Source organism: Bos mutus, chromosome 1, assembly GCF_027580195.1.
Source record: "Bos mutus isolate GX-2022 chromosome 1, NWIPB_WYAK_1.1, whole genome shotgun sequence".
NCBI lineage: Eukaryota > Metazoa > Chordata > Mammalia > Artiodactyla > Bovidae > Bos > Bos mutus.
Genome location: NC_091617.1, coordinates 4,922,043 through 4,947,900, shown reverse-complemented (window position 1 = coordinate 4,947,900; position 25,858 = coordinate 4,922,043). Strand labels below are relative to the sequence as shown.

The following is a 25,858-nucleotide window of genomic DNA, read 5'->3' as shown; positions in this document are numbered from 1 at the left end:
TTAGATTTAGATGAAATCATGAGGGTCAAGCTACCATGACAGGATTCATGGCTTTATAAGAAAAGGGGGAGACTAGAGGTCTCTCTATGTATCATGTGAGCATACAAGGAGACAGTCATCTGAAAACCAGGAAGTAGGCTCTCACTGAACACCAGCTCTTCTGGACCTTGCTGGACCCTGCTGGGACCTTGATCCTGGACCTCTTAGCCTCCAAACTGTGAGTAATAAGTGTTTATTGTTTAAGTCATCCAGTCTATGGTATTTTGTTATAGCAGCCTGAACTAACTAACACACCAAGAAGATGATACAAATTTTCTTCATTAACCACAAATACTTATGTATAAATAAAGTGGTGGTAACAGTAATGACAATTAACATTTTTAAGCATTAACCTTGTCCCTGACACGGTGCTAATCACTTTTCACATATGAACTCAGTTAACCTCAAAAGCCCAGTGAAGTATACTTAATCAATCCCATTTTGCAAAGAAAACTGAAGCGAAGAGGAGCCATACAATTTGCCCAACGTCCCACCCACAGTGAGATGTGAAGCTGAGATTTAGATGTAAAAAAATGTTAATAATCAGACACTTCTGTCACTTCATATTCACCAATGCATGTTACATCTCTTCTATTTAAGTTGAAAGTATTTGAAGGTAAAAACAAAGTCACATCTTTCTGACATCTTTCATAGCACATAATCATGCCAGGGAGGGGTGTCAATGTTTATTTACCAAACATATTTATTAAAGTGAACTTGTCCTGGAAACTGACTGAAATTAAGCAAATAAATGTCAGGAAGCAATGCATATATCATATTATTAAAATGACATTTCAAGGAAAACCTAGCCGGAATGGTTGTATATAAATAGAAAATGTCTGATACACATATTACATGGCAACTTTATTGTATCCTTATGGTTTCATTGTCCTATCCTAGCCCATTTGCATATGGCACTCTCATAGGATGTGGTGGAAGAGTATTTAATGGAGGTGTTCTTTATAAACATGTGGCAAATTAAGAGAAAGGTATGTGATAGGAAGTTAACTCCTAGGGTTTATCAAGAGCTGTAGGTCATGACCAATCTACCAACCCTAGGACTGACGGGGAAAGGGAAGGGAACACTGAGATGCTCAGGCCTTTAGGAGAGAGACTCCCAAAATGAGCTGAGACGGGTGGAGGGGGGACTTAGGCACTGACGGTTCACAGAGAATCAGTGGGGAGGGAGTCTAGGAGACAAAATTTAAGTCACATGCTGTTCCTGTCTTTCCATCTGATGGTGCTTCCCATTAGCCAAAAGCAACAGTAAGTCAGAAGGCAAGAGAATCTTTGATACAACTCCTAAAGTTCAAAGGCGATCAGTGAATGATGAAGAGTGGATCTGGAGAAGCAAACAGCAATTATCCATCATAGCCTCTGGAGAAGATGGTCTCCGACTGCAGGAAATGTGGCCATTGATCTTGGAAGGTTAGCGTATAGGCACACAGGCTGTAATCCAGGCTTTCTTCAAGAAACAGTATGGCAGTCTATAATTAGGGGCAAATCTTACAGTATTCTACAAGGGCACGCTTAGCACACTCAGGATGTGCTATGCCTTCTTGAGCCTGGAAATACAAAATGTATATTCTGGGCCCTCTTTGCCTTAATTCCTCCCTGAGCAGAGGCAGCCAACCCTGTCTGAGCAGCGTATAGGAGAATCAAGAGTTTTCCAGAACACAGTGCTTGCTGTCTACCTGATTTCACTGTGTAGATTGAATTTAACAAACTTCTACTTGACTAATTCTCAAACTATATTCTTAAATGGCTTCTGCTCTGTTATTAAACGTAAGATGCGTAACCCTATATAGTGTTCTGCAAAGGTTCAGTGTGCTAAGACAGTCATACTTCAGCAGGACCAAAGTGCTAGGGCAGTACACTCACCAGGTGGCGCTAGTGGGAAAGAACATGCCTGCCAATGCAGGAGATGGAAGAGACGCAGGTTTGATCCCTAGGTGGGGAAGATCCCCTGGAGGAGGGCATGGCAACCCACTCCAGTATTCTTGCCTGGAGACTCCCCATGAACAAGAGGAGCCAGGCGGGCTACAGCCTATGGGGCCGCAAACAGCTAGACACAACTGAAGTGACGTGGCATGTAGGTACATGCATTAAATACTGAAGATCTCTCTGTGCCTCAGTTGGCTTAATTCATAAAAACATAAAAGCGAGAATCCTTCTTGGATCTAAAATTCTTTGATTCCTTGTGTTCTTTGACCAAAGATGGAGGTGGAGAATGGGATAAAAATATTACAGAGATAAGAGAATTCTCCCAGAGGCAGAATAAGATGAGAGTTAACAAAGATTTAGGCAAAGAGAAAGGGTGTGTGTGTGTGTGTGTGTGTGTGTGTGTGTGTTTTCTTTTCTTATGAGTTTTGATGAGGCAGAAATTCCCTCCTCTATTCTTTTGTTCAGCATCCTTCTGGGGATGATCAGAGCATTCTACTTCATTTCTCTATGTCATCAAAGAGCAGATTTAAATTTTATCTTTGGGAGAGACAGCTATTGGTTATATAACTGGCTATGCATTGTAACTTTAACCTCATAATATTCTTATTTTTCCTACTACTGAAAAGGGTTACTGGAAAGGTATTATTGCACACACCCAGCCAAACAAAAAGCAGTGGTAAAAGAACTAAGTTGCACACTGCTTTCCAACCTTGCACTTCCCCATATGCTGTCCCCCTGCTCAGAATATTTTTTTCCTCATCAACACTTCTCATATAGATTTAAACTCTCTCTCTCTGTATACATATAACTATTTTCTTTTACTCTGGGGAAATTCTGGACCTTCTTACACCTTGTCAGTTTCTCCCATTAAATGATCTCATAAACCATGACCCTCTCCTTCATAATTTTTCCACTTTACAATTAAATATTTACTTCTGTGATCAGTGTATTTGTGTCCATATGCCTTTTCTACACTGCAAGCCCCGTGAAGATTGATCGTCTATTGTAGTCATTAATGTCTATACCCAGTGGTCTGCCTTGGAGAGTCACTGAGTCGGGGGAACAATGTAGATTGAGATGATCAGATGGTGTCACTGAATCTTTGGACATGAATTTGAGCAAACTCTGGGAGACAGTGAAGGACAGGGAAGCCTGGTGTGTTGCAGTCCATGGGGTTGCGGAGTTGGATACAACCTTAGCGACTGAACAACAGCCTTCTTATACACAATTTGGAAACTGACTGCAACGTCTGCTTGTGTTTCAGATGGACATATTCTCAGAAGTGGCACCACAGATGCTGGCCAAGAGAAGCGTTATCAAAAGCTAAGTCCCTGACTCATTGCAAAATATGACCATGGTATGTAGCCTCTGTTTATCACATCTGAGAATGTGTGCTTGAATGTTTTATTTATTTTTTTCTGAAATAAGATTTCCAAAGCATCTATAGGAAGCCTCTAGTAGAAATGTGTTCCTATCACCATTTTAGAACTGTTCAGCCTCAGTACTGTTGGTATTTCTGGGCTGGTTAGTTTTTGTTGTGGGGAGCTATTCTCTGTATTGTAGGATGTGAAGCAACATTCCTGATTTCTACCCACTAAATGCCAGTAACAGCTTCCCTCCCGCCAAGTTGAAGCAAGCAAAAATGTCTCCAGATATTGCCAAATACCTCCTGGGGAACACAAATCCTACCCAGGATTTTGAATATCACGGTTGTGGAGGAAAAACCTGAAAGATTCAAACAAATATATCCATGTGATGGAAAAGTGCTATTGAAATACTAGTATGTAGTTTTTCCAATACACTTCACAATCAAAAAGAATGGTTGGCATGTTAGTCCTCATTCCATGGCCCCCTAAGAGCATTATTCATTCAAATTACTGCCATTCTTAATGGTTTTATTTTGCAGATTCAAAAATATCTTAATCTGTACTCACTCCCTAGGGGTTTTCAAGTAAAAATTGAGTCTTTATAAATCAAATAAATCAAGAAATAATAGGCCAGCATAGGTCAGACTTCTCATATCTAAAATTTCACTCAGGTTCCCTACACTTTTAATTAAGACTGTTGGATTTGGTTTGGTTTCTCTGGACAGAAACTCACTTTAATACAGTTATGCAAATTAATATACAGGAAAAGCCTGCAAAATAGAATGAGGCAAAGTTCTAAGAGAAATGAGATTGTAGCAAATTGAGAATTTTAAATTAACTATTACTCACAACATGGTTTTGTATTTCTTCTGATACCCGATGCTTATTACCCTACAGTAGACTAGGATTAATTTTGAAAATAAGTGGATTTATTACCGTTTCTTTTGATGACACACTAAAATAGTCCTGCTGGGTGACACTATTGTTCTGTACATAAAAGCAGATGAAGGAAATGTGGGCAATTATACAAATATAGATGATGCTGGCAATAAATCCAACAATGTACACACAAAAGTTATTTTCCCTTGTTGAAAGTAAAGAAAGTGAAGTCGTTCAGTCATGCCCGACTCTGTGCGACCCCATGGATGCCTGCACCAAGCTTGCCTGCACCAAGCTCCTCCATCCATGGGATTTTCAAGGCAAGAGTACTGGAGTGGGTGCCATTGCCTTCTCCAGGGAATCTTCCCAACCCAGGGATCGAACCCAGGTCTCTCACATTGTAGATAGACACTTTACCGTCTGAGCCACCAAACTGTTTCTCTGTTGACTTGACTTTGAGCGTGAAATCTGGCCTCAATTTCCACATCAAGAAAATGGTTATATTAGGTTATATATAACAAAATGATTATATTAGGAATAACTACCTTCTACTTTGGAGTAACAATAAAGATATGATATATAAACACATACTTCATATAATTTGTGTCCAAAAAATAATATTTAAATTTTAGGATGAATTGATAAAACCACTAACATGTTTTAATTTTGAAATAAGTTACTTATATATTTGTTTATTTCTTCAACACATGCCAAACATTGTGGGAAAAATAATTTCTGTGATTGAATAGCACCAATTTCACAATTATTATTTTACAAATGTTTATCTTTGGGTGAGTGCCAAAGAATAGATTTTCAAATTGAGGTGGGAGAAGACTCTTGCAAGTCCCTTGGACAGCAAGGAGATCAAACCAGTTAACCCTGAGAGAAATCAACTTTTCTTTATTGAAAGGACCATTGCTGAAGCTGAAGCTCCAATACTTTGGCCACCTGATGTGAAGAGCTAACTCACTGGAAAAGTGTCAGCTGATGCTGGTAAAGATTAAAGGCAAAAAGAGAAGAGGGTGGCAGAGGATGAGATGGTTGAATGGCATCATCAACTCGATGGACATGAGTTTGAGCAAACTCCAGGAGAGAGTGGAGGACAGAAGAGTCTGGTGTGCAGCAGTCCATGAGGCTGCAAAGAGTTGGACATGAGTTCCTGACTGAACAACAAGCATGCCCTTCTAGTGTTCTTCACATCAAAGCCTAATATACACTTAGGCTTTCATTATACAGAAATGGCTCTGTCTTTAACAATGTTGCATGGATCCTATGAATACCAGGGGAAGCAGTCTTAGAGGAAATATTAAAAATATGTATTAAGACCAACTCAAATACATTTATTTTCATTTTCAAGCCAACTTTCTTCATGCTTCCATGTTAAAAGTTATCTTTCCTTAAATTATTCTTTAAAATAGGTAGAAACAGCTCTTTTTTAAAAAAAGCCAACAAATAAATAACCTAAGGTGCAATCCTGTTACCTTTGTTGCTATATTCCTCACTCCTTTTTTACTTAATTGTAATTTTTGGGTCCTATGTGTGCATGCCCCTAAATGAATCTCCTTACTGAGCAGCTTTTGGGGATAATATGTAGAAAGGATTGAAAAAAAAATTTAATAAGAAAAAAATCTTAAATGTTAGGGTTTGATTCATAAGACCAGACTGCAGAATATAAAATGGTTTTCTCAAATTCACACTAGCCAGAAAGTGATCACTTTTTGGCTATTTCACCAGACTTTATGTGTCTCTGATTTGCAGGATTCTGTGCCATTTGGGTGTGTTTAGTTGTGTGTGTGAATGGGTCTTTCCATCTGTAATTTTACAACAGTTCCTTTCGACTGTGACCCCTGCTGTCTGCAGATTTATAAAATGTAATGCTATTTAAATGGTCATAAATGGATACACAATGTGACATTTTTTCTCTTTCAAAGGCCCTGAAGAAGTCACCCCATCCATTCCTGAATATTACTTTTCAGTAGAAATGCCAGTTTCTAGCTTTTCTCAGACAGCTGTAATGGGGAAAATTCTACTTCTGTCTAATTTTGTATGTATTGCATTCACATTAATATTTGATGGAGAGGAAACTAGATAATGATTGCAAAAATAAAACTTTGGCAATGATAAACAAGTGAAATAGAAGGAAGCTGCCATTAGTTCAATTTGTAGCTCACCTTGTCATTTCACAGAAGTGACAGGAATCTTTAGTTTTATCAAATTATTTTTCAGCTCAAAGTGTAGTAGTATGGGTTTAGAAATAAAATATGTCATGAGGTTTTAATGAGTGTTTCCTTTCTCCCAGAAAAAAAGGTGAGAAAGTTTTAAAATTTAAAGTTTTCTTCAAGATCCACAGAGAAAGATCAAAAACCTGAAACCAAAATCACACAATGTTTCAGGTTTTGCTGGCTTGTTTTTAAATTTGAAAATCATTGCAGTGCTTCAGCATATAGAATCTAATGAAATTTGGACAAATTTGACTTTTGGGACACAGACTGAAAAACAAGATTTGAAGTTGTTTCTCTTCACCCTTGTAGAAGCAATGGTCCTATATCATGAAATAGGCTTTTCTGGAAAAGATGATTAGAGTTATAAAGGAGTATTTGAAAGGTTCAGAGAAGAAATGAAACATGTAAACTTTATTCGTGACCAGTATATGCCAAGCAGATTCTAATTAAAACCAAAAATAGCAAAAAGCACAACAGATAAACAATTATAAAACAAAATCTAAGAAAACAAGATACTCCAAAAATTGGTAAATTATTTTCTGAACAGTAGATATGTATGTACGTATGTATGTATGTATGTATGTATATATATTGTCATGAAACAGTGACCTCATGAGACAAGTTTTATTCTGTGTTTGCTGTGAGAAAAATAAAAGGGGGCTAAGATCAACTGCTCTGAAACCCAAATCATCTTGATGGACAGATTATACTGAATATACTATTGGCTTATAGATGACCATATAGCAGATCAGTGTGTGTACAATTCCCATTCACCTGAAAAACACATTATTTACATTTGATGTCTCAAAGAGATTTATGTTTCCTTCCTTCCTTACTCCTATTTTTTTTCTTTTCATAACTCTGATCAGTGCTTGATGATGTTTGCAGCCTTGTCCTCCAGCACAGACAAATACATTGTAATTCCATGTGATAAACTCAGAAGGGTTTTCTGAATAAAACTTTGGTCCAGGTGTTTTGGTCTTAAGGAGGTATCTTGTTTAGGTTTCCTAATTTCATAGAAAGGTCTCATTCGTACCTTCTGGTTTGTATGATTCTGCTTTCCACCAGAAACACATACTTTGCCACAATCTGCTGCTCACCTTCCAATAAAGCTCAGACTCAAGGATCAATAGTAATGGATAATTGTGAAGTGATATGCGACTCCAGTGTTCTTGCCTGGAGAATCCCATGGACAGAGGAGCCTGGTGGGCTTCTGTCTATGGGGTCGCCCAGAGTCGGACACGACTGAAGCGACTTAGCAGCCGCAGCAGCATGCAGTCCATCCATTCCCCTGATATTACAAATTTCCGTCTTGGATCAAACCACACTACTTGAAATTTCCATTCCAGGATGTTTGACAGAATTATTTTTGTTATTATTTGGTATCTGGTCATAGAGCTATATTGAGCACTTTATAACAAACAAATGAATGGAATGCACTATTTCACCATGAAAATGGTATCAACAACATGACATCATTTCCCTTCATGAAGATCATAGGATATATTTCTTTCATATTTTGTAATGTAAAAACCTTTAATTTGTCTAAGCTACTGTACTCTGGGACTTTGTGATTTGTCCTGTTTCCCTTTTTACTTCAGCTACAAGAAAGCTCAGATAAAGCATTCTGGTCCAGTTTTGGCATCTTTTCAAGGACATTGCCCCTGCTTTGTTTTATTTCACCCTTACCTCCTCTTCATTATTGTATTTTTATCAGGTTATAATATATGCCTTTCTGTAAGCCTTTGAAATAATTTTGTAAGACAAGCTATAAATATGAGAATGAACAAATGAATAGGCAAACAATGGGAAATGTGAAAAAACATAAATTAAAACTTTATCCTCTGAAAGGAAAAGAAAAGGTCAAATGCTACTCTCAGAATCCAGAAGTCAATTTGAAAGATTACTTTATATGAAACAAAAGGCAGTGTAGACCTCAGGAATGGTACAGCAAATTTATTTTAATATCCTCTCCAGGAATTGTTTACTGAATTCGTTTTTTATAAGCATCACATTAATTACTCATTCCACCTCCCTTTCCGATATCTGATATAGAGCTGGGAAGATGAATCTCGAAGTTCCACACCATAGCTTGCCTTTGTGATTTTTCATGATATTTCAAAAAGTCAGCAATAGATACTACCCTAGACAGTCATCCCTTGTATGCTCATGCATTAAATCTAACCAAAGGCTAAGGTCACTTAAATTAAAGAAGCAAATCATACTGTTGGTACTTCGCTGGTGGCTCAGATGATAAAGAATTTGCCTGCAATGCAGGAGACCTGAGTTCAATCCTTGGGTCGGGAAGATCCCCTGGAGAAGGGAATGGCAACTCACTTCATTATTCATGCCTGGAAAATTCCATGGACAGAGAAGGCTTGTGGGCTACAGTCCATGGGGTCACAAAGAGGTGGACATGACTGAGCGACTAACACTTTCAGCTTTCATTAATGTTAGTAATAATGCTAATTATTCATTTGTAATTGTTCTTTCTAGTTTTTTTTTTTTTTTGGAAGAGTCTTATCAGAAATGAAGACTCGCCTGTAACCCAAATAAATGTAAGACAAGTTGACCAGAAATGCTTGGATCACACAAAGTCGGGAAAAAAAAAATCTAAAGATATGTTAGATTTTTAACATATTTAAAATGTAACAGCTTTTTGTTAAGATTTCTCTATTGATATTTTTCCCACATGTCAGAATTTCTCTGGATTTTACTCTTTCAGTAGTTATCACCACCTGGACTGTATTCTTCACCTCCATTTCTCTGGTCTACCTTCTCCTTTGATACACATCTCAAAACATAACTTCTCAGAGCATCCAGATTTAAAGACACCACACTGATAGTTCTATGACCCATGTATTCTGGAACTTCTATGTATTTTACTGGTTGATTACAATACTTCATTGATTTAAGTATAGATCTTTAACAAATCTCAAATGAGTTGAATGAGAAAAACAAAGTTGCAATAAAGTATCATTGAGATTCAGGCTGGGCTGCTTTTATTTCTGGGATCTCAATGCTCTCTTTTATTAAATGAGAAAGTTGGGTGTTACGGTCTTTGAAGTCTCTGCCTTAAGTACTATTATTTTAAATTTATTTATACATGTATGTATATGAATTTTATTTGTATATATGTCACATGAAAAATGTTTTTATATTTATATGCTTTTTATAGCCTGTTGAAAGGAACTTCTGGGTCTGATTTCCATTTACCTTTTGGCTATGCAGCAAAAGCAAAACATGTTGGCTATGTATCCTGGAAGAGGATGCTGCATGTATTAAACAGCTGCTGCTAAGTCGCTTCAGTCGTGTCCGACTCTGTGAGACCCCATAGACGGCAGCCCACCAGGCTCCCCCGTCCCTGGGATTCTCCAGGCAAGAACACTGGAGTGGCTTGCCATTTCCTTCTCCAATGTGTGAAAGTGAAAAGTGAAAGTGAAGTCGCTCAGTCGTGTCCGACTCTTAGCGATCCCATGGATTGGAGCCTACCAGGCCCCTCTGTCCATAGGATTTTCCAGGCAAGAGTACTGGAGTGGGGGTGCCATTGCCTTCTCCGAAATATTAAACTAGTAATAACCAATTCTTTACAACATTTTGGGGTGTTTCCTACTAAATCATTTTCTTCCTTAAGATATTTATTTTGTACCTTAATATGGATTCTTTTCTGACAAATGATCCTAGATGTAGCAAAAGTATTATCAGCCCTATTGTGTTAATTGGGCCCTGTGCTCAATTGTGTCCAACTCTTTGCGACCCTGTGGCTGTAGCCTGCCAGGCTCCTCTGTCCATGGGAATTTTCAGGCAAGAATACTGGAATGGGTGCCATTTCCTACTGTAGGAAAGCTTCCTGACTCAGGTACCAAACCTGAGTCTCTTGTATCTCCTGAATTGGCAGGCGGATTCTTTGCCACTAGCACCACCTTGATGTCATTAAATCTTGATGTTCAATCTGACCAATAGGGATATTCCCATAGGTCACTGAACAGATGTTTCAAAAGCCCTTGTAGCCTAAGAAAATTTGTCATGGTCATGATCCCTATGCCCCCCCTCTCTACTTTTCTCTCTGTCTCCCACCACCACCAGTCATAAACAGGGTGTTTATCACCCTTGGGGCCTTCCTGGTAGCTCAGTTGGTAAAGAATCCCCTGAAATGCAAGAAACCCCGGTTCAGTTCCTGGGTTGGGATGTTCCCCTGGAGAAGGGATACATTACCCACTCCAGTATTCTTGGGTTTCCCTGGTGACTCAGATGGTAAAGAACTCACCTGCAATGCAGGAGACCTGGGTTCATCCTTGGTTGGGAAGATCTCTTGGAGGAGGGTATGCAACCCACTCCAGAATTCTTGCCTGGAGAATCCCCAGAACAGAGGAGCCTGGCAGGCTACAGTCCATGGGGTCACAAAGAGTCAGACACGACTGAGCAACTAAGCAGAGCACAGCACATCACCATTACCCTTTCCAAGTTATTTTGAAATGCAGTAATTAGCTTCATACATGATATTTCTCCAGATCAAATAAACAAAGCATAGAGAAAAACCTAAACTGGAATTTTAATATATATTTAGGCATTTATACACGACTGTATATATATTCGGAGAGGGCAATGGCACCCCACTCCAGTACTCTTGCCTGGAAAATCCCATGGACAGAGGAGCCTGGTAGGCTCCAGTTCATGGGGTCGCTAAGAGTTGGACATGACTGAGCGACTTCACTTTCACTTTTCACTTTCATGCATTGGAGAAGGAAATGGCAACCCACTCCAGTGTTCTTGCCTGGAGAATCCCAGGGACAGAGAAGCCTAGCGGGCTGCCATCTATGGGGTCGCACAGAGTCGGACACGACTGAAGCAACTTATAAGCATATGTATATTATATATAGTAATATATATAATATATGTGGTAATGTGTGGGTATGTATATGCAATACATTAATATATACTAATTATATAATTATGATATAACACATACCATATAATAATTAGAGAGGCTTTAAAAACCTAGACTTTCTTTTGCAAAATGCAGAAAACTGAAATGTACAAAGTTTGCTTTTATTGTTGCTTCTTTTGTTATCTTAATTTTTGAAACAGCTATAAAATATAGTTTAAACATAGTTTTAAAAATAGTTTCAAATCATAGTTTAAACATATTTTAAAAAATCACCCTAGTGCTTAAAGCTTCAACATTAGAGTTCAGATAAATGTGTGGCACTCTAAGAATCCAGATCTGTTTCCCCTCTTTGCAGGATGGAAAGTTCGAGTTGAGACAGGCAGTCAGTAGAACCCCTGGGATCTGAGGTACACAGACCCACATACAGTTGTGTTCTCTGTGAGTACAATCTGCATGTTTTGCAGTTTGAGGTACATAAATGAGAATGGAGATGGAGACATTGTGTTCTTGAACAGAAAGGGCCTGAGATAATTGGGGCCTGGAGATAACTTGAGGCTGATTGCTGCTATGTGAACCATGGATTTCTCCTTAATGAGGTGCTGGGTAAACAGCCCACTTCAGAAACCAGACAGAGAACTGCTGCGTCTCAAAGGGTGAAAGTGAACCACGGTGGGCTCTCCGATTGCGGTTGTGGGCAGTGGATGCCTGGAGTTAGAGGTCAGTACCTGGGTTCAGAGAGAATCATCACATCACAGTGGATGTCTTGGACAAACAACAGCAAACTCATCTCCCTGAAGGACAGGGAGGGGTCTTTGGTCTATGCAGAGAAAAGGAAGAAAGGAGAGCTCTTGAAATTTACATTTTAAATTGAAAGTGAAACCTTGCTGTGGTCCTGGTGGATACAGGGGCTTGTGTGCCTAGTCAGGTTTAATTTCAGGGAAATGAACAAAGTCCCATTTCCACACATGTGATGCCCGTGGCTGTAAGTGCTAAGTACAAAGGTGTTGCATATCCTCTGAGGTTTCTCAGTTCAGACCAATGACAATAAAGCAGAACCAACACTGTAGAGGGAACTGAGGGCGAGGCTGGGGTTAACCGTTGCACCCATGTCCTTTGTTTACCACCGGCTTCCTCAGCCAAGGAAATGGGCTTATTTAAAGGTTAGGAGACGTGGCCAAGCTAGCAATCACCAGAACTGGAAACATTCTCATTTTGGTGAGCTTTGCACTCTGTCAAACTGCATGCAAAGGGACTGCTAGAATAATCTAGAAAGTACAGAATGATGACTTTAACCATTCATTTTTAAATTAGGCAAGGACAAGTAATAGGAATCTAAATTAAAAAAAAAAATTTCACCTGTAACTCACCGTATTCACAAAACAAATGGACTTTCTTTTTCCACCTTAATTCTTCGAGTTATCTATAAGCAAGGATGAAATGTAAACATTCCCAATCCAAGATATGTAAAATCATACACTACATCTTATGCAGTTTTCATTTTAAGGCCTACATTTTACCATAAGGTTTACATTTAATAGATCCTTCTTTCTTGAGTTTCAACTATTCCTTTCTTAACCATTCCTTCCTGTTGATTTAGTCGATTTACAATCATTTATAAAGGTTCTTGCCAATTCGGTAAGCTTGTATAAAAACAGCCTTAGAGTTCAAATATATCCTGAATTAAAAGAAACACACACTGCCCAGAATTCAAAAGGTAAATGAATATTGTCCTTTAGACTCAAAAGATAGAGCTCTCTGACTAGTCTGTTTTTAGGAGATACAGTAACATCTTATACAATATAAACATAGGCAGGTCATCAGAATGCAGCTTCTGTTTATGATTCCCCAAAGTATGCAATCCAACAGTTTAGAGGTTTAAATTTTTTAAAAAAAGAAAAGCTTTAAAAGTTGTAATTGAGTCTTCACAATGAAAAAGAAAAACATTTGATTTTTGCCATCCTTTCCCCAATTTGAATTATAAAGTACTGGCCCTGGGAATTAAGTATTGATTTTTAAAGACATATTTAGACAGTTTTGCTAAGAAAAGGAACCATGCAAATGGTTTGCTATGAGAATTCATCCTAAGACATCCACACTTACAGCCTCTAGCAGAGTATGTCACAATGCTTGAATCAATATTCAAAGTTAAATTTTGTTTAATTAAGTATAAAAAGTACATACTTGCTGAAAACCTAGATGCTAATAGATTGAAACAGCTGATGCCTGATTTTCTATAAACCCATAGCAGAATTCTAAAGAGGACATACAAGCATCACATTTTATCAATAGCAATGTTTTATATAAAGTTTATTTCCTTAATGAATTTTCTGATATTATATTCTGTTGTAGTTATTTTAATGATACTCTAGAAAACTATGTGGCATATTCTATGGAATTGACAATCGGTTTTCTATTTTCCTTGATGCAATTAGTTATAGACTTTTCTGTACTACAGAGTAGGTAGGAACAGTTATAGCAGAAGAGATCTTGATATGGGTTACGGGGTTTTTTTTTTTAATAGACTTTACATATTTATTTTTTAGAACAGTTTTAGACTTACATTCAGAGAAATTCTCATATGCTCCACATCTAGTTTTTCCTATTATTCACAACTTTATATGTGTATAGTGCATTTAAAATTAATGAAACAGGGAGGAGGGTTCAGGATGGGGAACACATGTATACCTGTGGCGGATTCATTTCGATATTTGGCAAAACCAATACAATATTGTAAAGTTTAAAAATAAAATAAAATTTAAAAAAATAAGAAAAGTTAAAAAAAACAAAAAAAATAAAATTAATGAAACAGTATTGATACACTATTATTAAGTACAATAGTGTGCATTTTTATTCAAATGTCCTTCATTTTCACCTAATATCCTTTTTTCCTTCCAGAATCTCATTCAAAACATCCAATCACATTTATTTATCATGTCTCCTTAGACTTCTCATGGCTGTGACAATTTCTCAGATTTTGTTTATCATGACCTTGAAAGTGTTGGCAAGTATTGGCCACATATTTTGTAGAATGCCTTCTATTGCTATTGATCTGACATTTTTCTCATGTTTAGAGTGGGGATCTGAATTTTGGAGATGAAACCCAGATAAGAAAAGTGCCATTTGCCTTATCACATCAAAGGTACATACTATCAATATGATTTATGCATAGTAACACTGACCTTGATCACTTGGCTCATTTGTTTCAGAGATATGTCTCTTCTCCCCCATTTTTTAAATTTAATCATTTATTTATATCAGTATGAATTCAAGGTCATTTATTTTATACTTTGGTTTTAACCCACGTTTGGTTAGACGTGGTGAACTGGAGAGATTTAGGGTCACCAGACAGAGATGCTGAGAGGGAAGCAGAAAATCGTAATAACTTGGAGCTTTCAGAACATGACTGCCCTGGTGGCTCACGTGGTGAAGAGTCAGCCTGGAATGCAGGAGCCCCTGGTACAATACCTGGGTCCAGAAGATCCCCTGGAGGAGGAAATGGCAACCCACTCCAGTATTCTTGCCTGGAGAATTCCATGGACAGAGGAGCCTGGCAGGCTACAGTCCATGGGGTCTCAAAGAGTCAGACATGACTAAGTGACTGACACTTTATAACCCAATACTACTTTTAAAAAATGTTTGCTCAAATTATTCCATTTTTGACCTTGGGAGCCCAGTACTTGATACCTGTGAACCTTTAACACACTACCATCAGTGGGGTTTTTGGACCACTTCTTTCTCTGGTATTACAAGATACTCCATAATACTACATGATACTCGTGTATTTTTGTGTCAGTCCCAAAAGTGTCCACATCCACAAGGATGCCTGGGTGCCCGTTGTGTTCATCTGCTCCTAGAGCGTCATTGTCTATTGTGAATACCAATCGGTTTATGAGTTGAGTTTTAATTGATCAAATACAGTACATGTTTCACCTTAATATAGTCTATAATCTTTGACTTGCTCAGTGAAACAAATAATGCATTTTAATATAGTTTTCATTTTGCATATTTAAGAAAAAAATAAGTGGTAGTGAACTGCCAGTCTTCAAATTGATCACTGATGACAAGAGTAATAATTAATCACTAGATTTCTATTAAATAAAGATAAATTCTTGTATAAAGCATACATTGGTGAGTTCCTTTTGAAACATTTTTCAGTCAGAATTTTAGTGTTAATAGGCTTTTATCCATTATTTTATTTTGTGTTTTGCTTTTCCCCAATCAGCAGTTAACTAGTAATTTATCAAAAGATGTAAGATAGGCTAGTCTTTCAAAAGTATTCAGCCAACTAAGGTACCTAATAATATAGCAAAATAATTTAGAGGTTAAAAGAAAGTGCTTTTAATGCTGTATGGTATTTTTGTAAGATTGTTTTGTGGTTAATAGGAATTTACTCTTAATTTAGTCAATGTCATTGTTTCTTAAGTACATCTTGTAACTAATCTTATCTTGTATTTAATAAATATGTTAACATTACATTGTACAAAATTACATTTTAAAAACCCTTAAATTTTGAAAAAGAACAAAAAGAGAGTAAAATATCACTCAAGTCACACAGGGATTTTTATTTTTTAGTAGCTTACAAGTTACATAAATACAAAATAGCATATTTTTACCTCTTTACTATTTTCCCCTCAGGGTAAACCTGAGCTTTCCATTTGACTTGCAATTACTAATATTAGAATGTTAATGTAATTAGAATTTAGGTTTTTCCAGTTTGATATGACAACTTGATCTCAATAGAAAATCAAGATGAGAAATTTATTTAGTTCATGTAGCTGGTGTACATTCCTTTTTATTTAAATGTTTGCATTTCTCTATGAAAATTTATCACAAAAAATCAGATACACATTTAAAAAGTATATAGTTTGAGTTTAAATATAAAAAGAACTTTAACTTACTACAAATTATATTCTTAGAAAATATATTATAAAACTGATATATTTTTTCCATTTAAAACAATGCTAAAAAAGTAAGCCTAAAAAACGAAAACAGGAAAATGGCCCCATATCACATTTTAAGCTAATAAAAATGATATACCTTCAGAATAGGCTATGTGGTTTTTAAAAATGTTTTCTTCATAATACAGAACAATCTAAACATTTTAAATCTATTCTTATAGCTTTTTAAAAAGATATTCTGAAGTAAGGAGTGGGCAGAATTTGGGTAAGACTGAAGAAGCAGCAGGATGTGTGCTCACATGAGTTTTGATGTATATATACTGACAGTTCAATGGTCTTAGTGTCCAGTGTTTCCTTAAATATGTTCTGGGTAGTATGAGTTCAGTAGGACCTTAATGGTTGTGATTTAAGTAAGGGTCTTCTGATGATTAAACTGTGGGAGATACCATATTAAACAACAACAACAAAACAGAATTCTTTGTGCAGAATTAGAAACAACCTTTAATATGTAAACCTGCCCTATGAATCTCTAAAGGAGAGCATTTCCCCATGCTTACTTAACCAGACAAATCAATTATTCTTCAGCACGAAACTCCTACCCTGTTCATTAACCAAAAGAAAGATCAGGCTGAGGAGGTACCTGCGTTAACCCTAACACAAGTCATACACTTCACATATGATATCACTTTTCTTCTTTGCAATGAATCCATGAGTTTGTTATTATTTATCCTTCTATAACTAACACAATACATTAGTAATTTTCTTGAGGCCAATTAGAAAAAGGCAGTTAGAAATATGACTTCCCTTCCACTTGTAGTTCTCCACCATTCTTTCTTTGAGCTGAAATAATTTCTGGAAAATTTTAGCATATAGATAAAATATGTTACATTTTCTATGGATAATTATCTGTGAAACAATAAAAGAGGATTAAGAGGCCATAGGATAACTCACCACCACTCGTATCTATCAATCAATCTCTCCTGAAAACCATTTCAATTGCTGGTACAGTCTCATTAAAAATAGTGTGTTGGCTAGATATTAGGCAACAAGGTTCCCCTCCAACTAGGTTATCTCCCTGAACCCCTTCTTACTGAGAAATTATGGGGAGTCCAATGATAATATCGGTTTTCCTTTTTGACAAATGTCTAAAGTATACTCAAATATAAATCACATTAACTTTGCTTTACGTAGTTATTGCTGAATAAGTAACAGCAACAGTTCATTTCTCTGATATTTTGACTTCTTAGTTTAAACTGTTGTGTAACTGACATACACAAGTCCATTTACAATACAGTATAATTTAACGCAAGGGGCTTGAAACTTGAGATTGGAATATCTAGCTCCAAAGCCCAGCATTCCTACTAACTAGCACTGGAATTTAGGCAAAGTCACAAAGTCTTGGCCTTCTCAAAACTGGAGATTAAAAGCCATGTAGGAAAAGTACTGCAAGTCAGGTTTACACAGTATAAATATTAGACCTGTAAAATCCATTAGACCTGTAAAATCAATATTAAAGAAAAAGGTGATTTATGCAGATAATAAGGCAAAAGATCTGCTCATTTGCAGAAATACGTTCACATTATCCAGAGACTCCTTTTTTATCCTCTATCAGATAGCTTCTCCTCCAGATTTTTCTCCCAGGGTCAGTGGAGTTTTAAAGTCAGTGATGACATCAGCATGCTTTCTCAGGATGAAATCTACCTCAGGGCCAAATAGATCTTCCTAAACAGAGGCAGGGATTTCTGCTCCAGGTTTGGCAGCATGAATCCACTCTGTCTGTCCTCTGTGCATTTGAAGGCTTGGACTTATTCCATGTGGACTATGCCATGGATATAATAAACTGAAAGCAGAAGGTGAATGGAGAATTATTCTCTCCAAGAATAATGCTGCTACTGCTAAGTCGCTTCAGTCATGTCCGACTCTGTGCGACCCCATAGACGGCAGCCCACCAGGCTCCCCTGTCCCTGGGATTCTCCAGGCAAGAACACTGGAGTGGGTTGCCATTGCCTTCTCCAATGCATGAAAGTGAAAAGTGAAAGTGAAGTTGCTCAGTCATGTCTGACTCTTAGCGACCCCATGGATTGTAGCCTACCAGGCTCCTCCGTCCATGGGATTTTCCAGGCAAAAGTACTGGAGTGGGGTGCCATTGCCTTCTCCAAGAATAATATCTGACACTAAAACATTAAAAGTGTCTTCACTGAAGGCCTTATGAAAATTTTCCATGGTGACATAGATTGTAAACCATTAGAATATAAGAATCAAAGAGCCAGGTGCATTTTGTCCACTGTGGCATGCCCTGCATGTGTCTTGCTCACAGGGGTGTGTGCTTAGTTGCTTAGTTGTATCCGACTCTTTGCGACCCCATGGACTGTAGCCTGCCAGGTTCCTCTGTCCGTGGAGATTCTCCTGGCAAGGATACTGGAGTGGGTTGCCATGCCCTCCTGCAGGGGATCTTCCCAACCCAGGGATCCAACCCAAGTCTCCCACATTGCAGGGGGATTCTTTACCATCTGACCTACAAGGGAAGCCCAGCTCATAGGTGAGGAAGCATGTAATAAATATTTGTCTGTTGAGTGAAGAATGAATATTAAAATGACAAATAATTCATTTTGTGATGGCAGAATAAAGTTGTGAGCTTTTGTACACTTCAGCAAAAATATGAATATGCAGTGTTACTTTGAACTTTGGGGATATTTATGATTAAATATTTAAAAAATAATGCTATAGTCAACTTGATGGTTGAAATAAAATACATTTGGATCTCTCTTAAGGAGATAAAAACATTTGAACAATAATATTGTCATGTAAATTTCCATTCTATTCACATATTCCACAGTATTTCTCTTTGTATACTATATTTAATTACATAATAGTAATACACTGTATTTCTATAGTGGTTTGTTTGCAAATAACAAAAAACAGTTTATTTGATCCTCCCCTGTGAAATAGGAAAAGTAGATATCATTACTACAAATTCACAGGTAAAGGGGTACGGGCTCAGAAATATTAAGTGTCAGAAACATATACCACACTACTTGTTAGGTCCCTGTTTAGAAAACAAATTTCAATGATAATAATTTTTAAAATGTTCAAAAGGACTCCCCTGTAGCTCAGTGGTAAAGAATCTGCCTGCTGACGCAGGAGACATGAGTTTGATCCCTGGTCTGGGAAGATCAATGCTGAAGAGCAATTAATCCCATGCAGCACAAGCTACTGAGCCTGTGCTCTGGCACCTAAGAGCCACAACCAGAGAAGCCACCGCAATGAGAAGCCGGCGCACCGCAACTAGAGAAAAGCCCACGCAGCGCTGAAGACCCAGCACAGTCAAAGAGAAATGAGCAAAAAGTAAAAATCCGTTTAACAAGTCTAAAAATTAAAAACAATTACAAAGCAACTAATAAATCCATAGACTGTTTATATCCCTTCCCTTATCTATTTTCTGTACTTTTACCAATGACATTGTGAGGTTGCAATTGCTTTAATTTGATTTTTTAGATGCAAACAAAAGCCTGTGAGAGAGAATGTCTTGCTGAGACACATTTCTAGTAAGTCTTAGAGGTGGAACCCAAGCCTGTGATGTCTGACAACAACCATGTGTCAGAAAGCCTGGTGGCCCAACTCTTAACTCTTAAATGCTAAGCTAACCACCACCTCTGTGATTGGGTATGCTGAGATGATACATTAAAATATACTATGCAAATATTTAATCCTGTTACTATTGTTATTAGAAATATGCTACATCTGTCCCAGAAATTACATATGCATATAGAATTGTTTTTCTTTTTCTTTTGTCCACTACTGGTGGTACCCACCATCTACTCAAGTCACCTAGACCCAGGTCTAACTATTGGTTATCTGGCTATGTAACAGAGATGTCTGTGTGATTAACTGGCTGTTGACAAACACTGGGGTGTGAGACAGAAAGACAGGAATAACCCCAGCGTGCTCTAGAGAACTCACTGCCTCCAGTCATTATTTCTCTTCCATGCTGGCTGTTGTAGAACCTCTGAAGTATAGTTAGGAGTAATGCTTAGGACCTCTTTGCCCTATAGAACCCCCTTTATATAAATTATGTTTCAAGATTGTAAACTTTTCAACAGACATCCACAATATGCATGAAAATCATGCATAATACACATAATCAAGACCTCTCTAATTCTTAGGATGCATGAATTTTCTGTTAAATTTTATCCCTTTCATTCACTTTTTTTCTCAATGGCTGAAGTTTAAGCAGACACTCTTGCAAGAAAAGTAGATGTGTAATTAATTCATCCAAGATTCAAGTGCTTCCTTACAGTGCAAAGTGCCAGACATCTATGTTTTACTTGGGGATATTTCCAGTTATTGGAACACTTGTAATACTAATGCAAGTTAATGATCAAGTGTCCCTTTTTGTTGATTGGTTGATTGGTGGGTTGGTTGGTTAGATGGTTAGTGGTTTGTTGAAAAGAGGAAGGAAAGATAAGAAGTGAAAAATAGTGTGTTTTCATTCTTCTCTTTCCTTTTCTCAACACACACAGTGGCTCAGTCCCCAACTCCTTTGATATTGCATACTCACTGTTGGACTTGACTGACATAAGAAACTCACTGTAGAGAGGCAGGTTTCCACTGAGCTAAAGCCAGTTTCCATGGTGCTGAAATGTGCGTTTAAAAGTAAGCATGGTCCTTAGGTGCCTACAGGTTGGTGTTCATGCCAAGCACAGGTCACAGAGGAGCCAGAAGAAGTAAGATGTTTGTCCTGCATATAAACAGCACCGTGCTAGCTATTTCACTTTATGCATTTTGGTTCCCATTTAGAAAAAGAAAATCTCATTATCGTGCAGCATATATTTTAAGGTTGGTGAATCACGTTGGGTTGTTTTAACTCTGAAAACTAATTTAAATGGATGAGTGTGATTGCTTGGAGCTTAGGTAAATAATCAGATCTGTGAATAGATATGTCCTAACATACTTTCACATCCCCTCCCGAAATTCCTTTAGATTTGGGTGATACAGGAGAGGAAAGTTCTTTCTTAAGATTATTGTACAGGAAGGGGAAACTGTTGGCTGGCATACCTTATTCTAGAGTGTCTAAATTTGTCTTTTTTAAGATATATAAAATATACCCAAAATACCAATTAAGTTAATGAACACTGGAAATTGTAACACACTCATTGTTTACGCTGTGTTTGTTCATAGGAGTGAACAATCCTAGAGTGTGTAGGGTTGATTGCATCCCCCTTCCCCCCAAAAAAATAAATAAAAAAAAAAAAAAGATTAAAAAATTTAAGGTTAAAACATAACTAAGGTGAAGAATATTTTAGCTATGAGTGGTACTTTTTGTAGAGGAATCTTTTGGGACTTCTTAAATGAACAGTCTAAATCATCCATTAAAATGTGCATTATCATAATTTAGAGAAAGATATCTGCGGTAAAAGTTAGTATTTGAGATCTTTTCTGTCCTTGAAAAACAGATCCCATGTGCCTAGAGAAAATGCATTTCAAAATAGTAAACTTCCATTTTTATTTTTTTAAAATTTTCAATTGGGATATTCAGTGACAGGAACTAGGTTCTGAATCTTTGAAAAGAGATGCGTTCATTGCAGGTCAGAATAGTTATTGAACAATTTCAGCCACTTTAGTGGCATTATGAAAGAGTGCCCTGGATGGTTCCATGCACGTTCGGTCAGTTCCTGGAAAGGGTATAAGTTAGAAGTCCTCGGAGATGAAGACCTCAGTCTTCGTGCCTACAGTGAGAAACTGGAAAAGCTGGGAGCCCCGCGTGGTGTCAAGACTTCACCTGCGGCTCTCCGCCTTCACTGGGTCTTTAAGAAGCCCAGTAGGTTGGGGGAAGAGGACCAACTGAGAACTAAAGGAATAGAAATTGGTTTTAGTGTGCCAGGGAGAGCATTAAAGTAGTCAACGAGCTTTTTCAACCCAAAAAGCGGCTCAGAAATCGCTCTGTGCCTTCACAGACCAGACCTTGGTGGCGGGTGCTGTGTGTTTAGGTCCCTGAGTCCACACGCTAGCAAAGATCCCTCTCTCCCCTGTTAGGCGGCCCCCGGGGTCCCTATCCTCAGTCTTCCAGTCTCCTTTTATCCCACCTTGAGACGAAAGTCCAGAGTCTTCCAGCGACTTACCCTGACGGTTTGGATCGTGCTCAGTGGCACGCAGGTGGGGCAGACTGGGGAGAGGGTGGAAAACTTAGGGGCCGGCTCGCGGCGCTAACTCGACGGTCCTCCTGACTCCTTGAGCCCTCAGCCAGAAGTCAGACCCCAACTCTGCCCTATTCTAACGGAACCCTCCAGACTCCTCGAGCAAGAACCCAACTTAAGTAAGAAAACTTGAAGGATCGGGGTGAGCAGACGCAGGGAAGAACCCGCATCCCTGGTGGTCCCCAGTTCGACTCCTGAGATCTGGGCATCCCGCGGATACCCAGAGACTTGGTTGCCAGGACCCCCGGGGCGTGCATCTGGACAGCGCGATGCCTACCGAGGCGCAGAGGAGAAGCGCATCTCCCGGCCCAAACCGACCGCCTGCAGCCCCCTACACTCAGAGTAGCGAGCCGGTCCAGGCGAACCTGGATCGCTGGCTCTCTTGCCCGCGTTCCTGGAGCCCCGATTAAAAAAAAAAGAAACCCGCCAACTGTACTCGCGGGGAAGCCCGGCACTGGCCAGGAGGGAAGCGGTGACGCGGCTTCTTTCCCGGAGCCTCGGGTGGGCACTGACCTCCACCAGCCCCCAGCTCCTGCCCCCCGGACCGACGCGCGCTCCCTCGCCCCGGGACCCCGAGGCGCCCGCGCTGGCCGCGGGGAGCCACCGCGTCCCCAGAGCGGGCCTCCTGGAGCGCTCCCCCGCCCCGCGGGCTTCACTCACCGATCCGGAGTACTTGCGGGGCGGTCTGGGGGAGGACGGAGCCGAGGAAATAGAGAAGCGTCCAGCCAGCGTCCCTGGTCCTCAGCCTGGGCTGGGCGAGGAGTGTGCGGCGCTCCATCTTCCTGGCGTCTTAATTCATGCCGAGACCCAGCCGCCGCCGCTCGCCCTGGAGATGCTGCCCGCTGGGCTCGGGTCCCTGCCTCATCCTCCCTGGGATGCTAACGCGGTGATACCCAGCGCGCTCCCCTGGCGGAAAGAGCTTGAGGGAACCGGCGTGGGATGGCGGAGCCGGCGGGCGACGATGGGCTCGCTCTGGGCTTCTGGCTTCTGCCGCTAGCCCATCACCGTTCCTCGTCCTCCTCCTCCATGGGCCGCGGGTCTCGGAGAAGCCGCGCGCAACTGCTCCCGGAACCGAGAGACCAGCCGGGGAAAGTTGCTGCCCCAATTCGCCGGAATGTCTCCCTCATTCGTCCTCGGGTCAGATGAGAAAGTGGGGTGGCGGCAGGGATGGGGGGCAGGTGGAGAGTGCCACGAGACCAAGTGGGAGGTGGCGGGGGAGATGGAGAAAGAATACGGAGGAAGAAGGGGAGAGGGTACGGGGTGAGTTGGTGCAGGGGCTCTCAGTGAGCAGGAGGAGCTCCCGCAGGTTAACTGGGATCCGAGCCACGCTTTGGCTTCACGGTTCTCCCTGGCCGCCTCGCCTCGCTCGCCTCCCCTCGCTCGCCCCACCCTTTATTTACTGCCCGCCCCAATACACCCATCCAGACACCCCGACGCGCGCACACGCACGCACATTCTCCCTCGTCCTCAACTTTGCGCCGTAAGGCTGGAAAGTGTATTGAGGATTGCCTCCTGAAGGCAGAACATTTAACTTGATGGTCAGAGCAGAGCCAACCTCTGCTCTGGGCCGCGAGTGGCCGAGGAACCCTCCTTGGAAATGTCCCCGGGCGCCTGTGTGAGGGTCTCCGAGAGGAGATTCTTCCCCATCACTTGATGGAAAAGCGCCATCTCGGACGCCAGCATTTCGGGGAATAGAAGAGCTCTTATTTTAACTCTGGCAAAGAGGAAAGAAAGCAGGAGGAGGAAGAAGAGAAGGAGAAATGAAACCTCGGTACTCAAAGATTAAAGTGGCTTCTCTCCTATTCAGACCCCAGATAATCTCTTGTAAATTGCCTCTATTTACATATGCAGAACTGGGAAAGAGGCAGCTTCCAGCGCGGCTCCTTGTCTTGGTTTTCTTTTCGACTGGCACGTTTGAACGCTGGAAGAGAGGCTATTTTAGCTCTGCAGGTTTGAAGACTATTTCTCTGTGGAAGGACAAGGACGCTTCCCTGGGGAAATCATCAGCATTTGATCATTTTGGCTTAATTTCCTTTGAGCTTTGTGGGGGAATGTTCTACATAAATGTTGGCTAGCTTTGCATTAACATTCATAGACAATTTTTTTTTTCACTCAAAGTATGGATTTTGGAGAACTAACCTACACTGAGTTAATTCATCTGAAAAACATGTCCACAGTTTACAGACCTACAATAGGAAAGGATTACAAAAGAAACCTAACATAACTTCAGGTACTTTCATTCACTCTAACATGTAGTGCCAGGCACTACACACACACACACACACACACACACACACACACACACACATATATAAAGAGAGAGAGAGAGACTATATATGTGTGTGTATGTGTTTGTGTGTGTAAAGTTGCTCAGTCGTGTCCAACTCTTTGCGACCCCATGGACTGTAGCCTGTCAGGTTCCTATGTCCATGGGATTTCCCAGGCAAGAATAATGGAATGGGTAGCCATTTCCTTCTCCAGGGAATCTTCAGACCCAGGGACAGAACCTGTGTCTCTTATGTCTCCTCTATTGGCAAGCGGGTTCTTTACCACTGCACCACCTGGGAAGCCCACGTGGGTCTTAGTCTCTGACTCTTTGCCACCCCGTGAACCAGAGTCCGCCAGTCTCCTCTGTCCATGGAGTTCTCCAGGCAAGAATACTGGAGTGGGTTGCCATTCCCTTCTCCAGGGGATCTTCCCAACCCAGGGACTGAACCCAGGTCTCCTGCATTGCAGGCGAATTCTTTACCATCTGAGCCACCAGGGAAACCCATAGATACAGATATATAGATATAGATTAGATATAGATATAGGGTTTCCCTGGTGGCTCAGTGGATAGAGTCTTCCTGCAATGCAGGAGAGGCATGTCCGATCCCTGGATTGGGAAGACCCCTGGAGAAGGAAATGACAACCCACTCCAATATTCTTGCCTGGAGAATCCCATGGACAGAGGAGCCCAGTGGACTATAGTCTATGGGGTCACAAAGAGTTGGACACGACTGTGTGACTAACACTTTCATTTTCATAGATATAGAGATAGAGATAGATTATACATATGGATATGTCTTTTTTCTACTGAAGACCCATACTGTCCATCCCCCAAGAGAGGTTATAGCCCTACTGCTAGAAGCTCGTCAGTTCCTACTTCAAATAGTGTGCCTGGTTCTGATACTTCTGTAACAGAGGTGATAGAACAGAACATATAGATAAGAACACACAGATAAGAAGATGGGTGGATCTGGATTTACAAATGCATTTTATGCATAGATCGATGAAACCAAGAAAAATCAGGAGCGTGTGAATCTTATCTTCAGAAATTTGAAGAGCTAAAAGAACTTAGTCAAAATATTAGGCAAAGAGAAAAATAAGAAAAATGAGAATATTGGATGGAGATTATAGAAGAGTAAATTTCACTTATTTAGGCGAG

General features: G+C 39.8%; 1 protein-coding gene across 9 annotated transcripts in view; it reads right to left on the bottom strand.

Annotated features, from left to right (window-relative positions):
- The window catches only part of GRIK1 (glutamate ionotropic receptor kainate type subunit 1), a 465,070-nt gene extending 441,861 nt beyond the window's left edge, over positions 1-23,209 (bottom strand). For all 9 annotated transcript variants that reach the window (XM_070367863.1, XM_070367989.1, XM_070367928.1 and 6 more), the window contains exon 1: positions 23,092-23,209. In XM_070367863.1, coding sequence (XP_070223964.1) covers positions 23,092-23,209 — 118 coding nt within the window. The remainder of the gene's footprint in view (positions 1-23,091) is intronic.
- Between the last annotated feature and the right edge of the window lie 2,649 nt (positions 23,210-25,858).